Here is an 18,706-nt window from a genome sequence, read left to right on the forward strand (position 1 = left end):
TATCAAGTAAAAGATAATACCAAATAAATTTTGCTTACTGCACTGCCAAAAAGGAAGACAACTTTATGGCTTCCACTATTGCTGATTGTTACATTTCTTAGTCTTTTCTGGAAGAGTAAGTAAATTACCAAATAAACAGTTAATATTTAACTGGATTCACAGTATCAATATATATAACCATTCAATTTTCCATGACATTCTGCATGTAGTATTTATTTATATTGTCAGTAAATCTAAATTCAATAAAAATTAGTGGTCGTCAGAAAAGTCAACAATTATTCCACAGTGGTATTCAAGACACTGTCAGTAGACAGTCGTGTTCATAAGTGCATACAGCTTAACTTACTAATGAGTGCCCAGCCAAGTGGATAGAGTCACTGTGCCATGTTAGTGGTCTTAAAAATAAACCACTTACTAATTATGATCTGCTTTGAAAAAATCCAACCTGAGCTAGAGTGACTTTTAAAATCCTGAAATCATTGTAGCTGTTTGCAGAAAGGCTCTCTGAAACTTCCAAGTTCACATAAAACATGTATTTAATTGAAAATATATATTGGCAATGTCTTTCTCCCATCTTTAATTACACTTGCATTCATCTGTCCTCCTCAGATGAAAAATAGTGTTAATTAGCATTGCAAAACTGAGAGGATTGTATATCCCTTGTAAGCATTTTATTATAATTTTCAGTTATGTACTGATCATCATTTCTGTGAGCTGCACTAAGATACAGAATGTTATTTCTGAACTGATGCCTGTCTGTGTGACCATCTTATTTTCTTGGTATTACCCATAAAGAATAGTTAGGATAGGACGAGATGTCACTTTTGTTGTGCCTTTGCATTTCTTTGGGGAGAACTGAAAGAACAATTGAGTCTTAGGACCACAAGTACCTGTTGGATATAAAACTGGAAAACAGAGTGAAAAGCAGGTGTTCTGTTTCACCTTTAACTGCATGCTGGAACAAGGTAGAGCTAATATGTGGCCTGTGATATTCATGTTGCCCAATGCACAAATAACTAATTCTAACAATATGGACCAAAAAAGAGGGTTTCCAAAGCCAGTTGTATTTACAAATTTCATTTGAAATATGTGTCTCAGGAAAGAGCTGCAAGGTGTGAGCTCCAATTTTCTGGCTTAGGGTTGAAGTAAATGTAGGCATTCTCTTAAGACCATAGGGAGATTCTTGAAAAATATTACCTTGTGCTTTAGGGAACTATTTTCCCCCTCAACTACTTAGGTCCTAATTGTCTATTATAAAGATTTAATGTTGATTATCTGGAATATAATAACTTGTGTAAATTGACTAATTGGTGTTAGACAATTGAAAGGATAATTACAAGACTTAAATAAAGATAAATTTTAATAGAATTATTCCCTTTTTTCATTAATCCTTCTACATTTCTTGTTTTCAATATAGTCCTGGATCCTATTACACTTAGAACAGAACGACCAAAGACTGCAATAGGTAATCACATTTCTGAGGGGATTCCCACATTTGTTTTTCCTTCTTGTTCATGATGTCTACACCACAGCTTCTGGCTCAGTATGTTCCTCTACCATTACTTTTCACCATTTACTTTCTTTTTATTAGTACTCTAGGTGTCTTTGCCGTTTTGCACTAAAAATTCATATCCACCTTGCTTTTCCTTCACAGAAACGCAGTTCTGGTGAAACAGTTTGCTTCTAGAAAAGTTGAAAGCAGCCCTGTCTTTCTGCAGCCATCTTTGTGTTCACGATAGTATCATTTTGGGGTTTTTTACACTCAGCTCCAAAACTGGCAAGCAGTCCCACCATTGCTTTATTTGGTTTTCTTACAGAGAATGTCCATCAGCACAACTTATTTTCCTTTTAAATTCCTTTGCATACCCAACTTTCATCCTTCAAACAAAGGATATTTGTTTCTCCAGTGGGACCTGGAGGCATGTTTTGTCTGTGTGTATCATGACTGATGTTAGCCAGAGATGGCTGGAAAACTGTTTTAATAATTGCGTTCTTTATTCCAGCTCCAAAAGAAACACGACGTGTTCCCTCCAAACCTAAAGCAACGCAGAGCCCAGAGATGCTATCAACCAAACCTGGTAAATGCCATTTTGCAGCTCCTCAAACTGAGGTGCATATTTCATTAACTCAACCACAGTCAATTTGGTGTTTCACCTACGTGTATACATGATACACCTACGACAAGTGAGTTTTATTTGCATGTCTTGAATTTGTCTTGGACCATTTCTTAAAAGACCTAATCCATTAGCAGCAAAAGGTCCTATGGGGAAGTACCACCCTCACCACTTGGTGATATAGTCTCTGTGTAATTGTAAAACTTCCCACTAAGTTAATTTTATTGATCTATGGCTTGGGGGTCATTTTTTTCAACCTGTCACTTTCACAGCTGCGTATCTTGCATATAAAATATAAAATTATCTATAGTTAAGTCTTCAGTGATTTATCTGTAGTGACTGTATGGGTCTTCTCCCCTTTTTACGTTCTGTCTATTTGCTAGCTCATCTAAGGTTTATTTTTTGTGACATCTTTGTTTAGAACTGTTTTCTGGGATAAAAGAGGTATAGGTGTGAACAATAATTTGTAATGGAGGAGAAGGCACTACTAACAATCTTTATTTTTTCATCATTCATATTTCAGCAATCCATTTTACACAAAGCCTTTGTTTTATGTAGTGCATTTGTGTTATATTCATTTATAAAATCAATTTATGTAAGAAATGAAAGTTCTGTTGTCTACAGGCTTCAAAAACCAAATGTAAAGCAGCTAGAAATTCACACCAAGTTAATTCTGAAAAGCCACATGAAATATCCCTGTAATTGGTTGCAAAAGACCCTAGACTTGTATTTAGAACCTGACAGACCTTGTAGGTACTGCCTTGTGTTGGAAGTGGCTTTGAGATGCAGGATCCCAACAGATATTCTGTGAGCTTTATCTCAGAGAAGCACAGTCACTGTAGTACACATTAGGTAGATGCTATATGGATTACTCCTATGGATATCTACTTCTGCCAGTCACTTGGGAGGCAGTGAGGGCTATGGAATTGCCCTCACCCTGCCTCTTCCTATTAACCCTATGCATGCCAAGAGTAGGTACTGCTCTTGGATTTGCCTAATACTATAATAATAGCACTTTTAGGGGGAGATTGGATTCTTTTTTTGCCTGCCCCACTCCTTGCCCCCTTACATATCTACGCAGGACCAGACAGGGCACAGTGTAAAGCTTAATGCATAATACTTTCGTGTTATCTACTCAAAGTACCTAGGGAAGGCAACACAGCTGTACTTTGAGTCCCTGATTTAAATGTAATTCATGGGTGAACAGTAAGATGTGAATAACATTTTGTTAGGTGATAGTTGCATACTGTCTCTGAGTTGAAAATGCACATCTAAGGTCAAGTCCACAAAAGTGCTTCAAGTGAGGTCTAATTAACCTACAAAATAATCAAGTCTGTTTTAAAAATATCCTTTGCAAATAAGACTAAGATTAATTTTAATTAAAAATTTCCTATGATTATTGTGCTATCTGTTTTTATTTTAATGCAGTGCTGGAACCCATTACATTTAGAACTGAAAAACCAAAGGCAACACTAGGTAATGCAATTTTCAGCTTGAATGGTCATATATGTTTTTCCCTCTTAACAGAATAGTCAAGATAAGAGAATATAATTCATTTACATTCACTCCATTACTTTTCTCTCACAATTCCTATCTTTACTTTTCACTTTTGCCTTGCTTGTGCATTTGTAATTTGACTTTCAAGGCTGTTTGTTGCCTTCTTTGTTTTATTCATAGGAATATAGAAATGGTTGAAGTTCACCATGTTGTGGCGTGTCCGTAAAGTGACTATACATTACTTAAGTCCTACTCAAACCCTCAGATTTAAGAGACTTAAGTGATCTTTGGAGAGAGTATAGGACTGTTGCACACCTTTTTTGCTCAACCTTTGACCTATCGCATAAAGCTGTGAATCATTCTACCACAACATTAAATAGCTCCATCATCCTCTCATTCTGTCTTTTCCTTTTGGTTTGAAAACTACCTCTTTTATTGTCATTTTTAAAAGCTCTGTTTAATACAAGACCAGGACCTTGCTTATTTGATCCTTTTCCGCACACTGCTGCTGCTTCTCTTCAGACTCCTGTGCACCACTTGGCTTGTAAACAATTACATATGCAAAAATACTCCTATCCCCATTGCAGGTTCTGAGGCACACTGTTATGGCTGACATCAGGGTCTCATTCTTAATGATATTTAACTCAGGTTCTTTCTTTCAGCTCCTAAAGATACACGACGTGTATACTCCAAACCTTCCAAAACAGTACCCGGCCCAGGAGTGCTACCAACCAAAGCTGGTGAGTCCGTGTCTCAGTATGGTGAAATTTTTCATTTTCTAACATTCTCACCATGAACTGTTGAGCTGTGCATAGCACAAGGAGAAATATATTCTACCAAGCCTCTGTTTGACAGCTATCAGGGAACAAGATAATGGTAATAAATAGTCGCACATAATAGGAAATGCACAGTGATTCAATTTATAACAGCAGATAATTTTCTTTTTTTGGGTCCTTGCACATAGGTAGATATCTGTCTCTATTTCCAGGCTAGGCGAGGGTTTTTATAATCAGTTGTCCTACACCTATAGTTTCAAGAGACTACTTCATCTAATAGCAACTGACAAAATTCCAGAAAAAACACTACTTAAATAAAAACCAAAACAACCCATCTAAATGTAAACTCTGAATTTTCATGTTTTTGCTGCTTCTGTTGTTTGGCTGGAGGTATTTTGGGGCTAAGCTGACTGAAGAGGGCAATAGGTACTTAGAAAATACAGCAAGTATGGTTAGGAATAATGGGAGAAGGAAGAAATGGAGATCTTCAGCTATACTAGAGTAGGAGGAGTAACAGTCTTAAAGGCCTACCCTAGTTTGCAAGAGCACTTCAGTCCCTAACCTCTGCTGTAGTTAAAATAGGTTTAAATGGCACCTTAAGGGCCAGTATTAGAGTTGGGAAATTTCTATCCATATTATTTCAGTGGAAGATACAGGTTTGCAAAATAGTCTCTGGGAAAGTGGCAATTTTCCTTCTGGAATCTCCCCTGGCAGTCCATCTGTCTGACTTTACAACTCTGCTTCTCCTTGCAGGTCCCAAAGAGACTCGACGTGTCCCATTGAAACCTAAAACAACACCCAGCCCAGATGTACCACAGACAAAAACTGGTAATTCTGTCATTGTTTTGCTGTCCTAGTATCAAGGGATTGTTTGTTTGTTTGTTTAGCTGTTATTCCTTAATAGACAAGAGCGTTTTAAAACTAATCTATTACCAGTGCTGTGGTGCGAAGTAGCTGCCGTTTGCTATCTCACATTTTATGTCTTCAGATGAATTTCACAGAGACGTTATGATTACTTTTTCTGGTGTTAGGAAGTTGTTGAAGAACTTTAGGGACCCTGTTGTTAAATAAGATGAAAGACCATATTCTGAAAAATGTTAAGAAGCTTTATTTTTACTTTTTCATGGAGTACACATTGCCTGGTGGGCAATTCCTATTATTTGACTTTCCACAAAGTCACTTTAGGTTCCAATAAGATTGACAAACTTCTTGAAGTTCACCTGAAATGAGAAGAGAATATCTCCTTATGTTTTCTAAGAAAAAAGAAAATCTGGGTGCTTTAGAAAAGATCATTAACATGAAAGGGACTTTTGAAAAGTCAAAGTAGCTAAGAAAAAGTGTGTATCCAAATTATTGCAGAACCGAATTATAAATTAATTCTAAAGATTGAATTCTAAAGAATGAAAAGAAGCAATTCCAGGTGTTTGGAGACTTTATATGTGTGTGTGTGTCACTTCAGATTCTGTAGCCCAGCTGAGGATTCATGAGATGTGAGGGAACAACAAAGGTGGTTTTCAACCTCAATCCCAGAGTTCATGCTTCTCTGATGTATGCTTAGTTGCCCATAGAGCAAAGTGGGGAGTAGCACAGAGCTGCTATTGCATCCAGCAATACTCATTACTTGAATGCTTAAAGGAACAATCCACCAGGTTTAAAACTAATACAATACCAGACACCAAGCTGATAATTGATGCTTACTTTAACTAGATTTAAAGCTCACAGAACACTTCCTTCCAGGTTATTGCCCTTACTGATTCTCAGGCACTTAATTTGGCATCCACAGGCACTAGCTAATGCTTTGAATGCTAAAAAGCCAAAGTGATTATCCAGTCTTTAAGGGCACCTATACATGTGCAGCAAGGCTGCTCCAGTGAGCAGATTTGATTAATCAAATCTGTGATAATTACTGGATGGTAATTACTGTGCTCCAGTAGAGTCCTGCATCACTTATATCAGCATCCCCTTGCTGAAACAGGGTAGTGGTGGCACTTTAACTAAAGCTCATTTGATGAGCTTTAGTTAAAACACCCCCGCTACAAATTTTCAGCATGGGGATGCTAATACATATGATGCTCCTGGTGCCTGCAATGCTCCAGGCACTCTCAGAGCCACTCGAATTAAAGCACCCTCCCACCCCCACAACCCAATCCCACTCCCAGATCATGTGTATAAATGCCCTAAGACTCAATCCCTCTAGTGTGGTACCTCTACTGAAGCAGCAGTTGCATAGCAGAAATAGTTTTATGCTGAAAGTTGCTCTGTCTTGCTTCCATTATCGGAAGCAAAATCCAAATAAAAACACTTCACAGTAACTCAACAATACATGATTTTTGCCATGTTTCTTTTTCCCTTTGCAGTCATATTTATTTCAACGTTATCACTTCAGTGATGTCTTTCAGCTGTTACTGAAAAGAGCTATGTTCAGTAGCTTCACAATATTGAATGGAAGAGGCCAAAATTAATGCTTACCTAAGAGTTTCCAGCCTCTTCTTTTTTTGATGTTTCTCATTTCACTTAAAAAGGCCACTGTGTTGTATTTGAAGTTTTGACCTGTAAACAGATGTTTTAAAATGTTGGTGATAGGGGCAGCGGACCTCTTAACACATGTAGGTGGATGATTTGAATGGATTGTGAGGGTACCTTTCAGATGTATGTCCTTGGGTTTACATATGGCAGAGTTTTTGTGAGGCATAAACAGTCTTGCTTTTCAGCAACATCACAGCTTATAAGAAAGAGGATTTAGGTCAGGTTTTTTTTTAATAATTTGTTTCAAAAGAGAAATTGGAGTCACTTTTCTCCTTTAAAGACTATCAAAGTATTTTAAAGAAAAAATAGATCAAACTTTAAGGACTATCTCATTTCCTTATATATGAGCACAGCTCTAGATTGACTGTAGATGTTTCTAGGGAAGATCCACATGTTGAAGTATGCAGCTGAGGGCAATGCAGCTGAGGGCAGAGCCTGGCTTTTAAAATACATAACATGAGAATTCAAATTCTTAACCTAGGAGGTCCTTATCAATTGCTGAGCCAGTGTGCTTGTACTACTCCACCGATTAATTGACCTGAATTAATGTGTATTAATTAAATATACATTGACAACTGAGAGCAAACTTTTATTATTCAAAGGTTCTTGATCATTTTAAAGGGAATTATTCTACCTTTTAGGTAATTCTTATGATTAATGATGTATACATTTTTATGTTTTGGTACAGTTTTGGCATCTATTGCAATTACAACTGAACAACCAAAGCCAACATTAGGTAAAGATGTTACCTTTAAAGGTTGGTCATTTTCCCCACTTCTCTTCCATGGACCGAGATTATGCATTCTTATTCCATTACTCACACATCATTGCTTTTTTACCATTAAACTTCATTCTGCTTTGCGTTATAGCTTCTCCTACCATTTGAAACTGGAGAGTCTTAGCTGCTCTGATTTCTTCACCGGAAAAACCTTGCTTCAGTTCATGCATACATTATAATTTCATTGATATCTCTAGGATTTAAGCATGCATGAAGAGACCTGCCCTGGACATTGCAGCTATAAGATGTGATGGAAATTTCTCAACCATCCTGCAGTCGCATCTGTCTATATTTACAGTTCTCTTCATTCTTGTTCAGCTTAGCTCCAATCAGGATCTTACTTGCTGGATCTTTTTTCAGATGCTTTCATGTGCAAGGCCCTCTTTTTATTTTAAACTACTGTGTGAATCTGATGTTCAGGCTTCTTCACTATCCATGTAAAAAAAAGGCATTTCTCTAATACAGGCTCATGACATGCAATACCAGTGCATGGAAACTTTCATTGCTTACAATAGGTTCTTTCTTTCAGCTCTAAAAGAGACTCAGTATGTTCCTTTCAAGCCTAAACCATCACCTACCCTAGATGCACCACAGACCAAACCTGGTAAATGATTTTGCATTTCATCATGCTGATGAGATTCATATGTTACCATTTCTTCTATAACAAACTGTTTAAAATAGATTTAATTTATGGCAACAATAACAATACCAGTATTTTTTTTATAACTGAAGCTTCCATGTCACTGCACTTAAGGAATCTGCACTTAAGGATCAGTCTGATAAAAACAACAAGATTTTAATTGCATTTTTCAGTGCCTGGTACAAATGTTTCCATGAGGGAAAGTGGCAGTGATTCCTAAACAAAGCTGCTTCATAAATTTAATTAGAAAATTTAATTAGAAAAGATATGTGTAAGGTAGATGTGGAAAACACCAGCACTTCCATTGTTTGCAGTGGACCATGAATATTGGGAGAAAGTCCTTGGGCTACAGAAGTGTATGTGTGTGTGTGTTGTGTGCCATGAGATTTCATTCAGGTTCAGCTGAAGAATTAACTTTTAAAGAATACTTCTATCCTTTTCTCAGCTGCATTCCTAGGGAATATGTTGGCAACCTGCTGAAACAGTAATTAAGCAGACATATTTTGATGTGCCAGATTCACGTGACTGCCAAAATGGACGTAAAAGAAAACATTGTATAGGGACATCTAGAAGTGAGTGGGGTCCTGGAGCAACAGGGGAGTAGAGTGGTGTACACTGAGAGTTAAACCAGGTCTGCATGCTAATACCATGCTCACCACCTGGACTGGATATGCGATACCTGGCGCTTCCCCACACTTTGGGGGTACCATCAGACACAGAAGTTACTTTGAATCCTGGGCCGGACCACACAGCCATTCCCAGATGCAGCACATGGTGCCAGTGGCCTATTTCATTGTGCTGTAGCAGCATTCCCTGGATGTCACCTAATGATGAATCTCTGGGCCCCCTGCCAGCTGGGTCTGCTCCAACCTGGCTCAATGTGCTGTGGTCCTGGGTGCATCTGTACACATGATGCCTGGGAGCAATAAACTCCAGCACAGTATGTGCCACAGTTTATTGTTGTGCATTAATATGCATGTGTAGATGTACCCAGAAGGTACATCCCCGCATGTTTGCATGTGCAGGGAGCACATTCACTGTGGGCCATATAGCAATGGCATATATTTATGCACTGCTATTTGTCCCCATACACTCCCCTGCATGTGCACTCTGGCACACGGCAAATTGCCCCAGGTAGGATAGGGGAAGTTGCCCTATCAGCCTTCCCTGAGGTTCTGAGGACTTCCCGAGGCAGCAGCAGTGCCGAGTTGGGCACTTTTAGCCTGGCTGGCAACCAAAGTGTGCTCTTTTGGGTAGGATAAAAGCCAATATGTAAAATGCAGGTCCATGAAAATGCAAATACATGGCAGTGAGGATCTGAGGGAATGAGAGACAATAGGTGTGAGACAGGTTGGGTGCAGGGATAGAGGAATGTAGAACTGGTGATAAAATGTAACTGGTAAAATGCAGACAAGTTACCTGGGGTTATCACATGGCAGGCAGGTTATCATGCACCATAAATCCAATGTCTATATAGTTATGCCTCTGCTTTTCTGTACAAAAAGAAACATATAGTAGAACCTTATTGTATTCTGTCTGAATCAATATTTCAGAAAGAAAGAAAAATGTTCTTTTACTTTAGACATTATGTCTGTTTTCCAGTATAACATTTTCAGCCAAAAATAAGATGACAGTTTTCATTCCAAATGGATAAATTGACTTTAAACATTTTGGATGCATCTCTAAGTCCTGCAAATAAAGTCAGAGAAAAAATTACGCTTGCAAATTTGCTGTAGGAAAACCAGTATTTTTCATCAAAATCCAAATTTTCTCAAGAAAATTCCAATTTTGAGTCTCACTTTTAGGTGAGACAACTCTTTCACACAATGAAATATATTGACCAGTTCTAATTTTAAGGCACCTGATCAGAAACTATTGTAACAGCCACTGAAATACTCTGCTTATTATTAGGTATGCCTTGGAAAATGAAGATATACATTTAATTGTTCAGGCATATGAAAAAGTCAGCCTATATCATACTTGCACACACAATAATATACTAAGATAGGTCTAAACCAAGACCCTAGTTCATATTTTTTTTCACCTTTTAAGAAAACCTACATCTAGACCTGAATTTTGCAGCCTGTATTTATAAAGAAAACCTACTAAGGAAAATTTTCACTCCAATAGAAAACAATGTATTTGAGTGTAGTGCCATCAAGCTGCTTTAATCTTCGTTTAAAGATTTTTTTTAGAAAACCAGTCCTGAAGTTCTCTGGAATAAAACCTATAATGCCATGCAAATCTTTGAGAGAAAATACCTGCTACAATTATAAAACGCCCCCTGGGCTGATATAGTTTATATATACCTTGTTCATCTCTCTCAGGATTTATCTCCAATTTTTTTCCAGCCGAAATCATTCCATCCCTCCAAGAACCAGTCACAACTATAACTCCTGAACAAACAAAGGCAACGCTTGGTAATAACGTAATTCAATTAATAATAACCCCACTGTTTTTATTCTCATCATGGAAGATATTCCAAAGAGACGCTTATTTCATGCTATAAGAACTAATCAGCCTTTTCTTTGCTTCTAAATGCACACTTGGCCTTTGGCATTGAACACAGAGTTCTGTTTTGCTGTTCTTCATCTTTCAGGCTGCAGCACTTCATTTTCTACCCCAGCCTGAATCTTTGAGCTTGAAAAGACATGGAGGAAAAGGAATCCACTTCAGTTTCATGTATTTCTGGGGAAAAATAGTAGTCATATATCCTACCTTTCTCCTATTAGAAGGACCACATACTATAATTAACCTTTAGTAACTGTTGGATCACATCTACCTGGGCTTATTGTACTCTCTAAATCAGTGGTTTTCAATCTTTTTTCATTTGCAGACCCCAAAACATTTTGAATGGAGGTGTGTACCTCTTTGAATTGTAAGTGTAGTTATTCATATTCATCTTTCACAGACCCATTAAACAATCTATGGACTTCCAGTGGTCCATGGACAACAGGTTGAAAACTACTGTTCTAGATCTCTATCCCATTCTTAGAAGTGTGCCTTTCCAGCTTGCCTCCAAGAATACGGCTACTTCTCATTCTCCATTCATAGTTAGCTTTTTAAAAACTAATGCTATCGTTGTGTCTTTCCATTATTTCTCAAACTCTGGAAACAAGACAGTAATACTTAGAAGGGATGCATGATTGGCAGCTGTTGATGCTGCTAGCTAGCTGCCACAATTGCCCAGGGCACAAAAACTGTTGAAACTGCCTCTGAGGTGGCATATCCTACTCCATCCATATTTCCTATTTTAATAAAAATCTAGTGTCTCTAAGGCCTTCTTTGAAACAGCCAGCCTTTTAGCTTCCCAATCTCATCACCCAGCATAATCAGGAACAAACATGAGGTCATTCCAGGCTTTGGTAAATCTTTATTTCATCAGAATCATGGTTCAGTTCTCTGCTGTATATGCACATCACGTTTTAATTTTCAAAATACACAGTTTAACTTATAAGTCATTTCTGTCTGCTTTCTAGCACAGTGTGGAAATGAAGAAGTGTTTTCATCAAAGCCTTTGACATTCTTTATGTTGTTAGTCTCTTCAACTCAACAGTAGAATAAGGCTAGGGACAGACAATCAAAAAGCCTGAGTCTGAGTTGATTTAATCTTTGCAGGTTACTCCAACCTGGCTAGACTAAACCGGTTTGTAACCACAAAGACACCCCAGAAATGCAGGCAAATGCCTGACGTGGCTCAGGCTAGAAGCCAGGGGGTATTAGAGCAGCCTTCCCTTCCCTTCTAAAGTGCTGAGCTGGTGGGGGAGGGAGGAGCATGGCCAGGCCCTGGCAGGATGCTGTGATTAGGGAGGGTCCCCTTCCCCCCCATGATAACAAAGCATTTTCAGCATTGTTAGCAGCATTTAACACACCATCAGAAAACAAATCCCCTCTCACTAGCTCAAGCTCTTCTTAACTTTTTCCAAGGAAGGAAACATTCCAAGGAAGTACATTACCAGCTACCTGTTGATTAGCTCCAAAAAGGACACAGTCCAGTCTGCCTTTGTCCCGTCTACCACAACATGGACCATAGCCAGCATGTGGTATGCTAGCTAATGCTGAGAGGTGTCTGTGTAAGGTGGAAGGGAGGGGGCAATCCCTACGTCAGCAGGGGCTGGTGAGGAGAGGAGGGGTGAGCAGGTCGAAGCCAGGCAGATGCCTGCAGTCTCTGCCAGAGCTCCAGCCAGGGAATAGAGGGGAGGGGCCAGCTCTGCTGTGGACTAGAGAACCCAGCCCAGAGAGCATGCTAGGATGCTGGGGGAGTCTGGTTTAACTTAAACCAGGAAGGGGTCTGGGACAGACATTGCATAAACCGGTAGGACCCATATCAGTTAAGTCTGATATACTACATTTAACTAGGTTTATCTCAAACAGGTTTCAGACATTTTAAAACTGGTTTATGTGCATTGAACATCTGTTCTGTTACAGGTTTAAATTAGTTTCTGATCACTTAAACTGGTTTATGTGTAGTGTCTGTCTCTAGCCTAAAAGGATGGATCCTTTCTAGCTATGACTGACAATATAGCTAAACTCCACTTACAGAGGTCTCCCACTGCATGGCACAGGGCAAAAGAAGGGAGGGCACACATGGCATGGCAGGAGGACCCACCACAGCATGGGGTATTGGCACAAAGTAGTGGAGGTGGAGGGGCCCACATGGTGTGCAGCTCTCAGCCCCTCAGAAGTTTGACAACCGTACTCTGGATCATGATTTTATGAAATTTTTTTAATATAAGAATACAGGTTGTTCATAGAACAGATGTGTGTAGATATTGTTTCAGATGTCTAGAAATTGAATTCAAAATAGGTCAGACTATATCCTGGTTCTCATAAATTCAGTTCAAAAAACTTTTACAGGAGGGACATATTAATTTTTTTCCTGATCCTATGCCAGGCTCTGAGCCCATTACACAATTTCATATGAGATGATTAAAAAAACTATAGGCATAGTCCATTCAAAAATCAAAACAGATTGGGTACAATGTATTCACAGCTCCAAGCAGCAATTCAGATCCATCTCTCCCATCACCTTCATTGACTCCCAATCTCCCCTCTTGAGGAAGGAGCTCAGTAAGTGTTTAAATAATCAACCACAGTATCTTTTTTTCTGAATTTCAGTGTTAGACTATGGGCACATCTACATGTGTTGCTATGGCAACATTGTTAATGTGCCATAATTTAGCACTAAGTCCTTTTGAAAGTACTAAATTAAGGCGCAATAACAGCCCGTACTGTGCTGTATATGCGGCACATCATTATTTTTAGCAGCTACTTCACCATAGCAGCATGCTATACTGGTGTCACTATAGCAAAATAGCTGATGGTCACGTGTAGATGCCTGTGGATGCTACTTTGCCATAATACATTGCTTTGGTGACATAGCATCCCATGTAGATGCGCCCTATGAGTAGGAAAGCATCTGAGTGAACTTAATGAAACTCTTAATTCAGGACTGTGGGAAGAAATGCAGTTTGTACTAGAGAAAAAAATCTGTTTGTTTTAGAAGAAAAATGGATGCTTCTTGTAGGAAAGTGTATTAATCACTAGAAGCATCTAATAGTCTTAATTCGTAATCTACATTGTCATCAGAAATTGGCCAAGGTTTATCAGTAATATCTGTAAATTAACCTTGTCTCTTTCTCAGTAATATATGTAGACTAATTTCTGAATTATGCTGTTTTGCTTCAAAAATGAAAAACTTGTCCTATTATCTTATTTTTTACAAAACAGTGTTCCCTTTCTTGGCTGAAAGAGCAAAAGGCTGAATACCTAAAGCATGCATTAGCAGTCATTTGATAGGTGTTTCCATCTCTACACTTTGGGATCCTATGCACATGGGGAAAAGATTCTCAGAATGTGAGCTTGTCTCATTCCTTATTTGAATTGCTTTAGATAGCCAAACTTCCAGGCAGGGGTTGATTGGCCTTCTCTAAGGCCATTCATTTTCTTCCTTTTCTAAGAGATTTGACACCAGTGAGCATCATAGACCCCCAGGTATATTGGGCACAAGTGCTATCTGTTTAAGAACATCTTCTTCATTAGACTACTTCCTGCAAGGCAAGAATTTTGAACTGAGGAGCATAGAGAATTGCTCAGATTTGAGTAACTTTAAACACTTGTGGAGGAATGTCAGGAAGATGATATGGTATCAAATTCTATTCAAAGATTACCTGCATTTGGGAGTTATGTGAGAAAAACTCTCAATAGAATTTGAGCAACTAGCGTCCAAATTGTCTTTTCTGAGACTAGCATGCTCAGGCCCTATATTTCATTATATGCTGTGTCTGTCTTTTATAACCATTCTCTATTTTGCTTCACCCAAAGCTGGACATTCTGGTAAAATTGGGATGACTAACCCAACCATGTAAAATTCACAATATTGCTTACGTATGGACCAGAACACATTGCTGTGTGTTTCCTCCTTCTTCAGTGCTCACACTGCTTGATTTTCATCCATGCTCATATATGACTTGCCTAATTGCAGACAAGCAAGCCCATACTCCTTTTGGGCAGTGATTGCAATGTGTTCCTTGGCAATCATTTTCCATATTCTTTATGGGTTTTTTTTTAAATTTCAGCTTCAAGTGAAAAACATTTAATTCCTAGTAAACCCAAAGCATCTGCCAAGCCAGGAATGCCACAGACCAAACCTGGTAATTGTTTTTTTTTTTTTAATTCTGTACAGTGCGATATAAATTTTCTTTTAGCTGAGCGACAGTTGTTCTTCCCTGCACACTCTTTTCTTTAGTTATCCCTGTGCCACTTCAGTCAGATGCATTGCACTGCGATAAACAATCAACAAAAGCACCTCTTTCCATAAGAAAACTGAAAATAATTTAAAGCTGTCAAAATATGGCCCCATTCAGGAGAGACTGAACTCCATGTCACTATATATATATGGTGTTCCCAAGGAGTTCCAAAGATCATATGATGAACCATCATTGTTTCAATACTAAAAGTCTTTGGTTTAAAAAAAAGTTTAAATGGCTAAATACAGGAAGCCCTTTCTGATTATTTTTCTAGCCACTTCCCTTCTTCATGTCTCAGTTTTTCCATCTGTAAAATTACACTGACTTCCTCTGAGATCCATCAGATGAAAGTTTGATTTGAGAGTTAGAAATTGATACTATTAAAATAAAAAACAAATGGACGTTTCATTTGATCTTCTGACCACTGCTAGTAGAGTGTGACTATAAAATAATCTTAGTTAATTTATTTCTATCAACAGTGCAGTTTGTAAAGTGTTTGTTGTGGTATGGGGCTTATGGTAAAACTGTTGTTTGAACGTTTCAGAAGTAATACACATTATTGCCATTGAAGCCTTTTGTTCTAGTCTGTGTAACCTAAGTTCACCATGTATTTTATTTTAGCATCTAAGATTCTTCACATTTTTCCCTAAACAGCAATACATCAAACAACCTTACAACCACTTCTAACAAAACCTTCTACCACCCCCGAACAGTCAAAGGCAACAATGGGTAAAAAGTTTCCTCGGTGAATGTAATATAGTAGTATTTTTCCCTTCTCAACAAGGAAAACTTTCTAGAAACTATGCCCTAGAAAGTTATTTTGTGTTATCCTTCATTCTGCTTCTAGTTATGTGCATGCCCTTTGACGTAGAAGACCTGTAGCTGAGTTTTACAAATGGTCTCTCTACAGTTATCAGGCCTGCTTGGAAGTCTGTTGTTTCTAACTCTCAACAAAACTGAGGCGTCTCCATTTTCGCACAATATCAGAATTTGTAATCACTTTGTTCACTGTATCAGTTCATCCTGCAGCACAACACTCTAATTCTTTTGGCTTTTTTTTATCAGTCATCTTACTGCACCTTCTAAAAGTCCATGGAATTGTTATTGTCTTTATTGCAGGCTTTTGAGGCATGTGCTTTCTATGGGGCTTAACATGGCATTGGACTCATTCCTAAAGAATATAATAATAATCATGCGCCTTTCTTTCAGCTCCAAAAGAAACACGGCTCGTTCCTTCCAAACCCAAAACATCTCTCAGGCCAGAAGGACCACAGACTAAAGCTGGTAACTGTATTATTTCTGAAATTTAGGATGGTGGCTTGCTAGCTTTAAAAATGTTGTGCAATTACCTTAGTTACATATCCTGTCAGGGTTCAGTGCTTCCATGGTATGACACATACAGTACCTTTAATATCATTCTTTTCAAGTGAGCATATGATGGTGAATTTTACTAAAAGAAAACAGTGAATTCCTGTGGAATGATGTATGCCTCCCATTTATCAACAGTTATGTTCAATTTATGACAATATCCACTGATCATTTTTTATCCTTTGAGTAACTTGTATGTCTTTACACATTCCTACAGTATCCATCACAATTTACACATTCCTAGAGTATCCATCACCATACTATCTGAATTTTTACTTGTGGTATGTATCGCATGGAAGGGTACCATGAATAAGTACAACTTCCTTTATCAAGTAATGTGAAAAGCAGGCCCTCTACACATTACAGGTATCGCACAATTAACTGGTAAATTGTGCAATTAGCTTGGGACTAGCTACACTTGTGAAGTACCTATCACACCATAAAACACTCCAACCAGCTATCAGTGAGACCTTGAAAATATGTACTAACTTTATAGCTGGTTGCTATTGAGCTTTAATTTGCATGTTTAGCAGGGTCTCCCCTGTGGCTGGGAGACCCATCAACTGACAAGTAGGGCTGTATGAAGCTTTGGTCCCTGATTTGATTCAGCCGAGATTCAGCCCGATTTGGTGGCCAAATCTCCAAATCCAAATTGAATCAGGAGACCCTTTTAATCTCTCTGAATTGAATCGGAATCCTCCGAATCAATTTGGAGAGATTCAGAAAGATTCGACAATTCAGATGTAGACACAGCTTTAAATGTTTTTTCTACGTACCTCAAGGTACGAGGCGGCTTGTGAATGCTGTGATGGTGGGGCAGATGAAGCAACCCACAGGAGCATGGGGGGGCTCTCCAGTGTGCTCGGCAGCAGACCCGCAAGTGAACCACAAGCACTTCCAGGTCCACTGGGGAGCCGCCTTTACCCCTACCCCCGGCTTGGTGTCTGGTGCCTCCTAGGTCTGGGGGGCACTCAGGGTCCTCCCACGACTGATCACTGAGGAGGAGGGGTGGGGGGGGCCCCCAGCATGCTCAGCAGCAGACCTGAAATACTTCCAGTCCACTTGTGTGTTTGCTGCCAAGCATGCAGGGGGCCCCCCCACGCTCCTGTGGGACACTTATCCACCCCAGCATTGCAGCATTCATGAGCTGCAAGTGGTACCTCGAGGTGTGTAGATAAAACATTTAGCACTGTGTCTATGGCCGAATCGCTGATTCTCCAAATCAGCATCAAATCTTCAGATTCAGATTTGGCTGAATCAAACTGGGGACAGTGATCCGAATCAATGAACTGGATCACTGTCCCCAGTTCAGGCCAAATCCAAATCTGAATTGAATACGACCCATTTCACACACCCCTACTTACCAGACTCCCAGCTGCAGAAATGCACCCTGCCTAGCCCAGGCTGTGAATCCCACAACTGCTGAGGACTCTCAGCCTCTGAAGTTGCCAACTCTGGGTCCCAGCAGCACTCTGCAGGTGCTGGGACCCAGCGTCCCACAGCTGCAGGTTCTGGGTGTCTGCGGTGTGCCTCCCAGTGCTGGGACCCAGCAGCTACAGGGCACAGCTATGATCTCCAACCCCTGGGGGTGCATGAAATAGCTAGGGTGGGAAGATTGCTGCTGCTGCTGTGATCTTCCTACTTCTCACATGCATCTAGCGCACACTCCTGAGGTGGGCAGATTGCAACTGCAGCCATCTCCCTGCCCTGGAGTTTTCACATACCCCCAAGGCTGGGCAATCATAGCAACTGCATCCCCCAGCCATGGTGGCATATCAGGTGCCTATGCAGCAAGAATCTCCTCAGCTGAGGGGCCTCCCACCTGCAAAAGCTTGCTTCTTACTGGTGCATAGGGAGCTTGGGATCCTCCTGCACCAGCATTAAGGTGTCATGGGATGTAATGCACAATCCCACAATCATGCCTCCTGCTATGCATCTTTACCAACATATGCATAGGGGGCCTCAGGTGACACTAACCAATCCCAGCTCTGCCCAAATAGGTGAGTCTTGCATTGTATTCTGTAGCTTATAATACTTTATATATTACTGGCCTTCTCTATAACTTGCAGGGACTACAAATATTAATTTGTTGCATAGGTGCCATGTGCAAACGTAGAATAACACCAAGGACTTCACTAAAGTTTCACTAGACATGTACCCAGACTGAGAGGAGTATTTGGCCCAGAGACAGAAAGTTTCTAGATGAGTTTGGTCAAAGCAAAAGGTGCACTTTATAAATCCACAGATGCTGTAAATAA

General features: G+C 39.4%; 1 protein-coding gene and 1 long non-coding RNA gene across 8 annotated transcripts in view; one reads left to right on the forward strand and one right to left on the reverse strand.

The window, feature by feature from the left end:
- The window catches only part of LOC109305646, a 473,981-nt gene that overhangs the window by 422,427 nt on the left and 32,848 nt on the right, over positions 1 to 18,706 (reverse strand). The gene's annotated exons all lie outside the window — the stretch shown is intronic.
- Positions 1 to 18,706, forward strand: part of ABI3BP (ABI family member 3 binding protein) — a 282,301-nt gene that overhangs the window by 178,348 nt on the left and 85,247 nt on the right. For 4 of the 7 annotated variants that reach the window (XM_019528652.1, XM_019528654.1, XM_019528658.1 and 1 more), the window contains 11 exons: positions 1,418 to 1,465; positions 2,004 to 2,078; positions 3,543 to 3,590; positions 4,274 to 4,351; positions 5,141 to 5,215; positions 7,602 to 7,649; positions 8,221 to 8,295; positions 10,659 to 10,751; positions 14,910 to 14,984; positions 15,735 to 15,809; positions 16,290 to 16,364. In XM_019528652.1, the coding sequence (XP_019384197.1) occupies positions 1,418 to 1,465; positions 2,004 to 2,078; positions 3,543 to 3,590; positions 4,274 to 4,351; positions 5,141 to 5,215; positions 7,602 to 7,649; positions 8,221 to 8,295; positions 10,659 to 10,751; positions 14,910 to 14,984; positions 15,735 to 15,809; positions 16,290 to 16,364 (765 nt within the window). The remainder of the gene's footprint in view (positions 1 to 1,417; positions 1,466 to 2,003; positions 2,079 to 3,542; positions 3,591 to 4,273; positions 4,352 to 5,140; positions 5,216 to 7,601; positions 7,650 to 8,220; positions 8,296 to 10,658; positions 10,752 to 14,909; positions 14,985 to 15,734; positions 15,810 to 16,289; positions 16,365 to 18,706) is intronic. The other 3 variants (XM_019528655.1, XM_019528657.1, XM_019528653.1) reach the window with 2 other exon arrangements.

This window comes from Crocodylus porosus, unplaced genomic scaffold, assembly GCF_001723895.1.
Source record: "Crocodylus porosus isolate Cpor-Errol unplaced genomic scaffold, CroPor_comp1, whole genome shotgun sequence".
Lineage (NCBI taxonomy): Eukaryota > Metazoa > Chordata > Crocodylia > Crocodylidae > Crocodylus > Crocodylus porosus.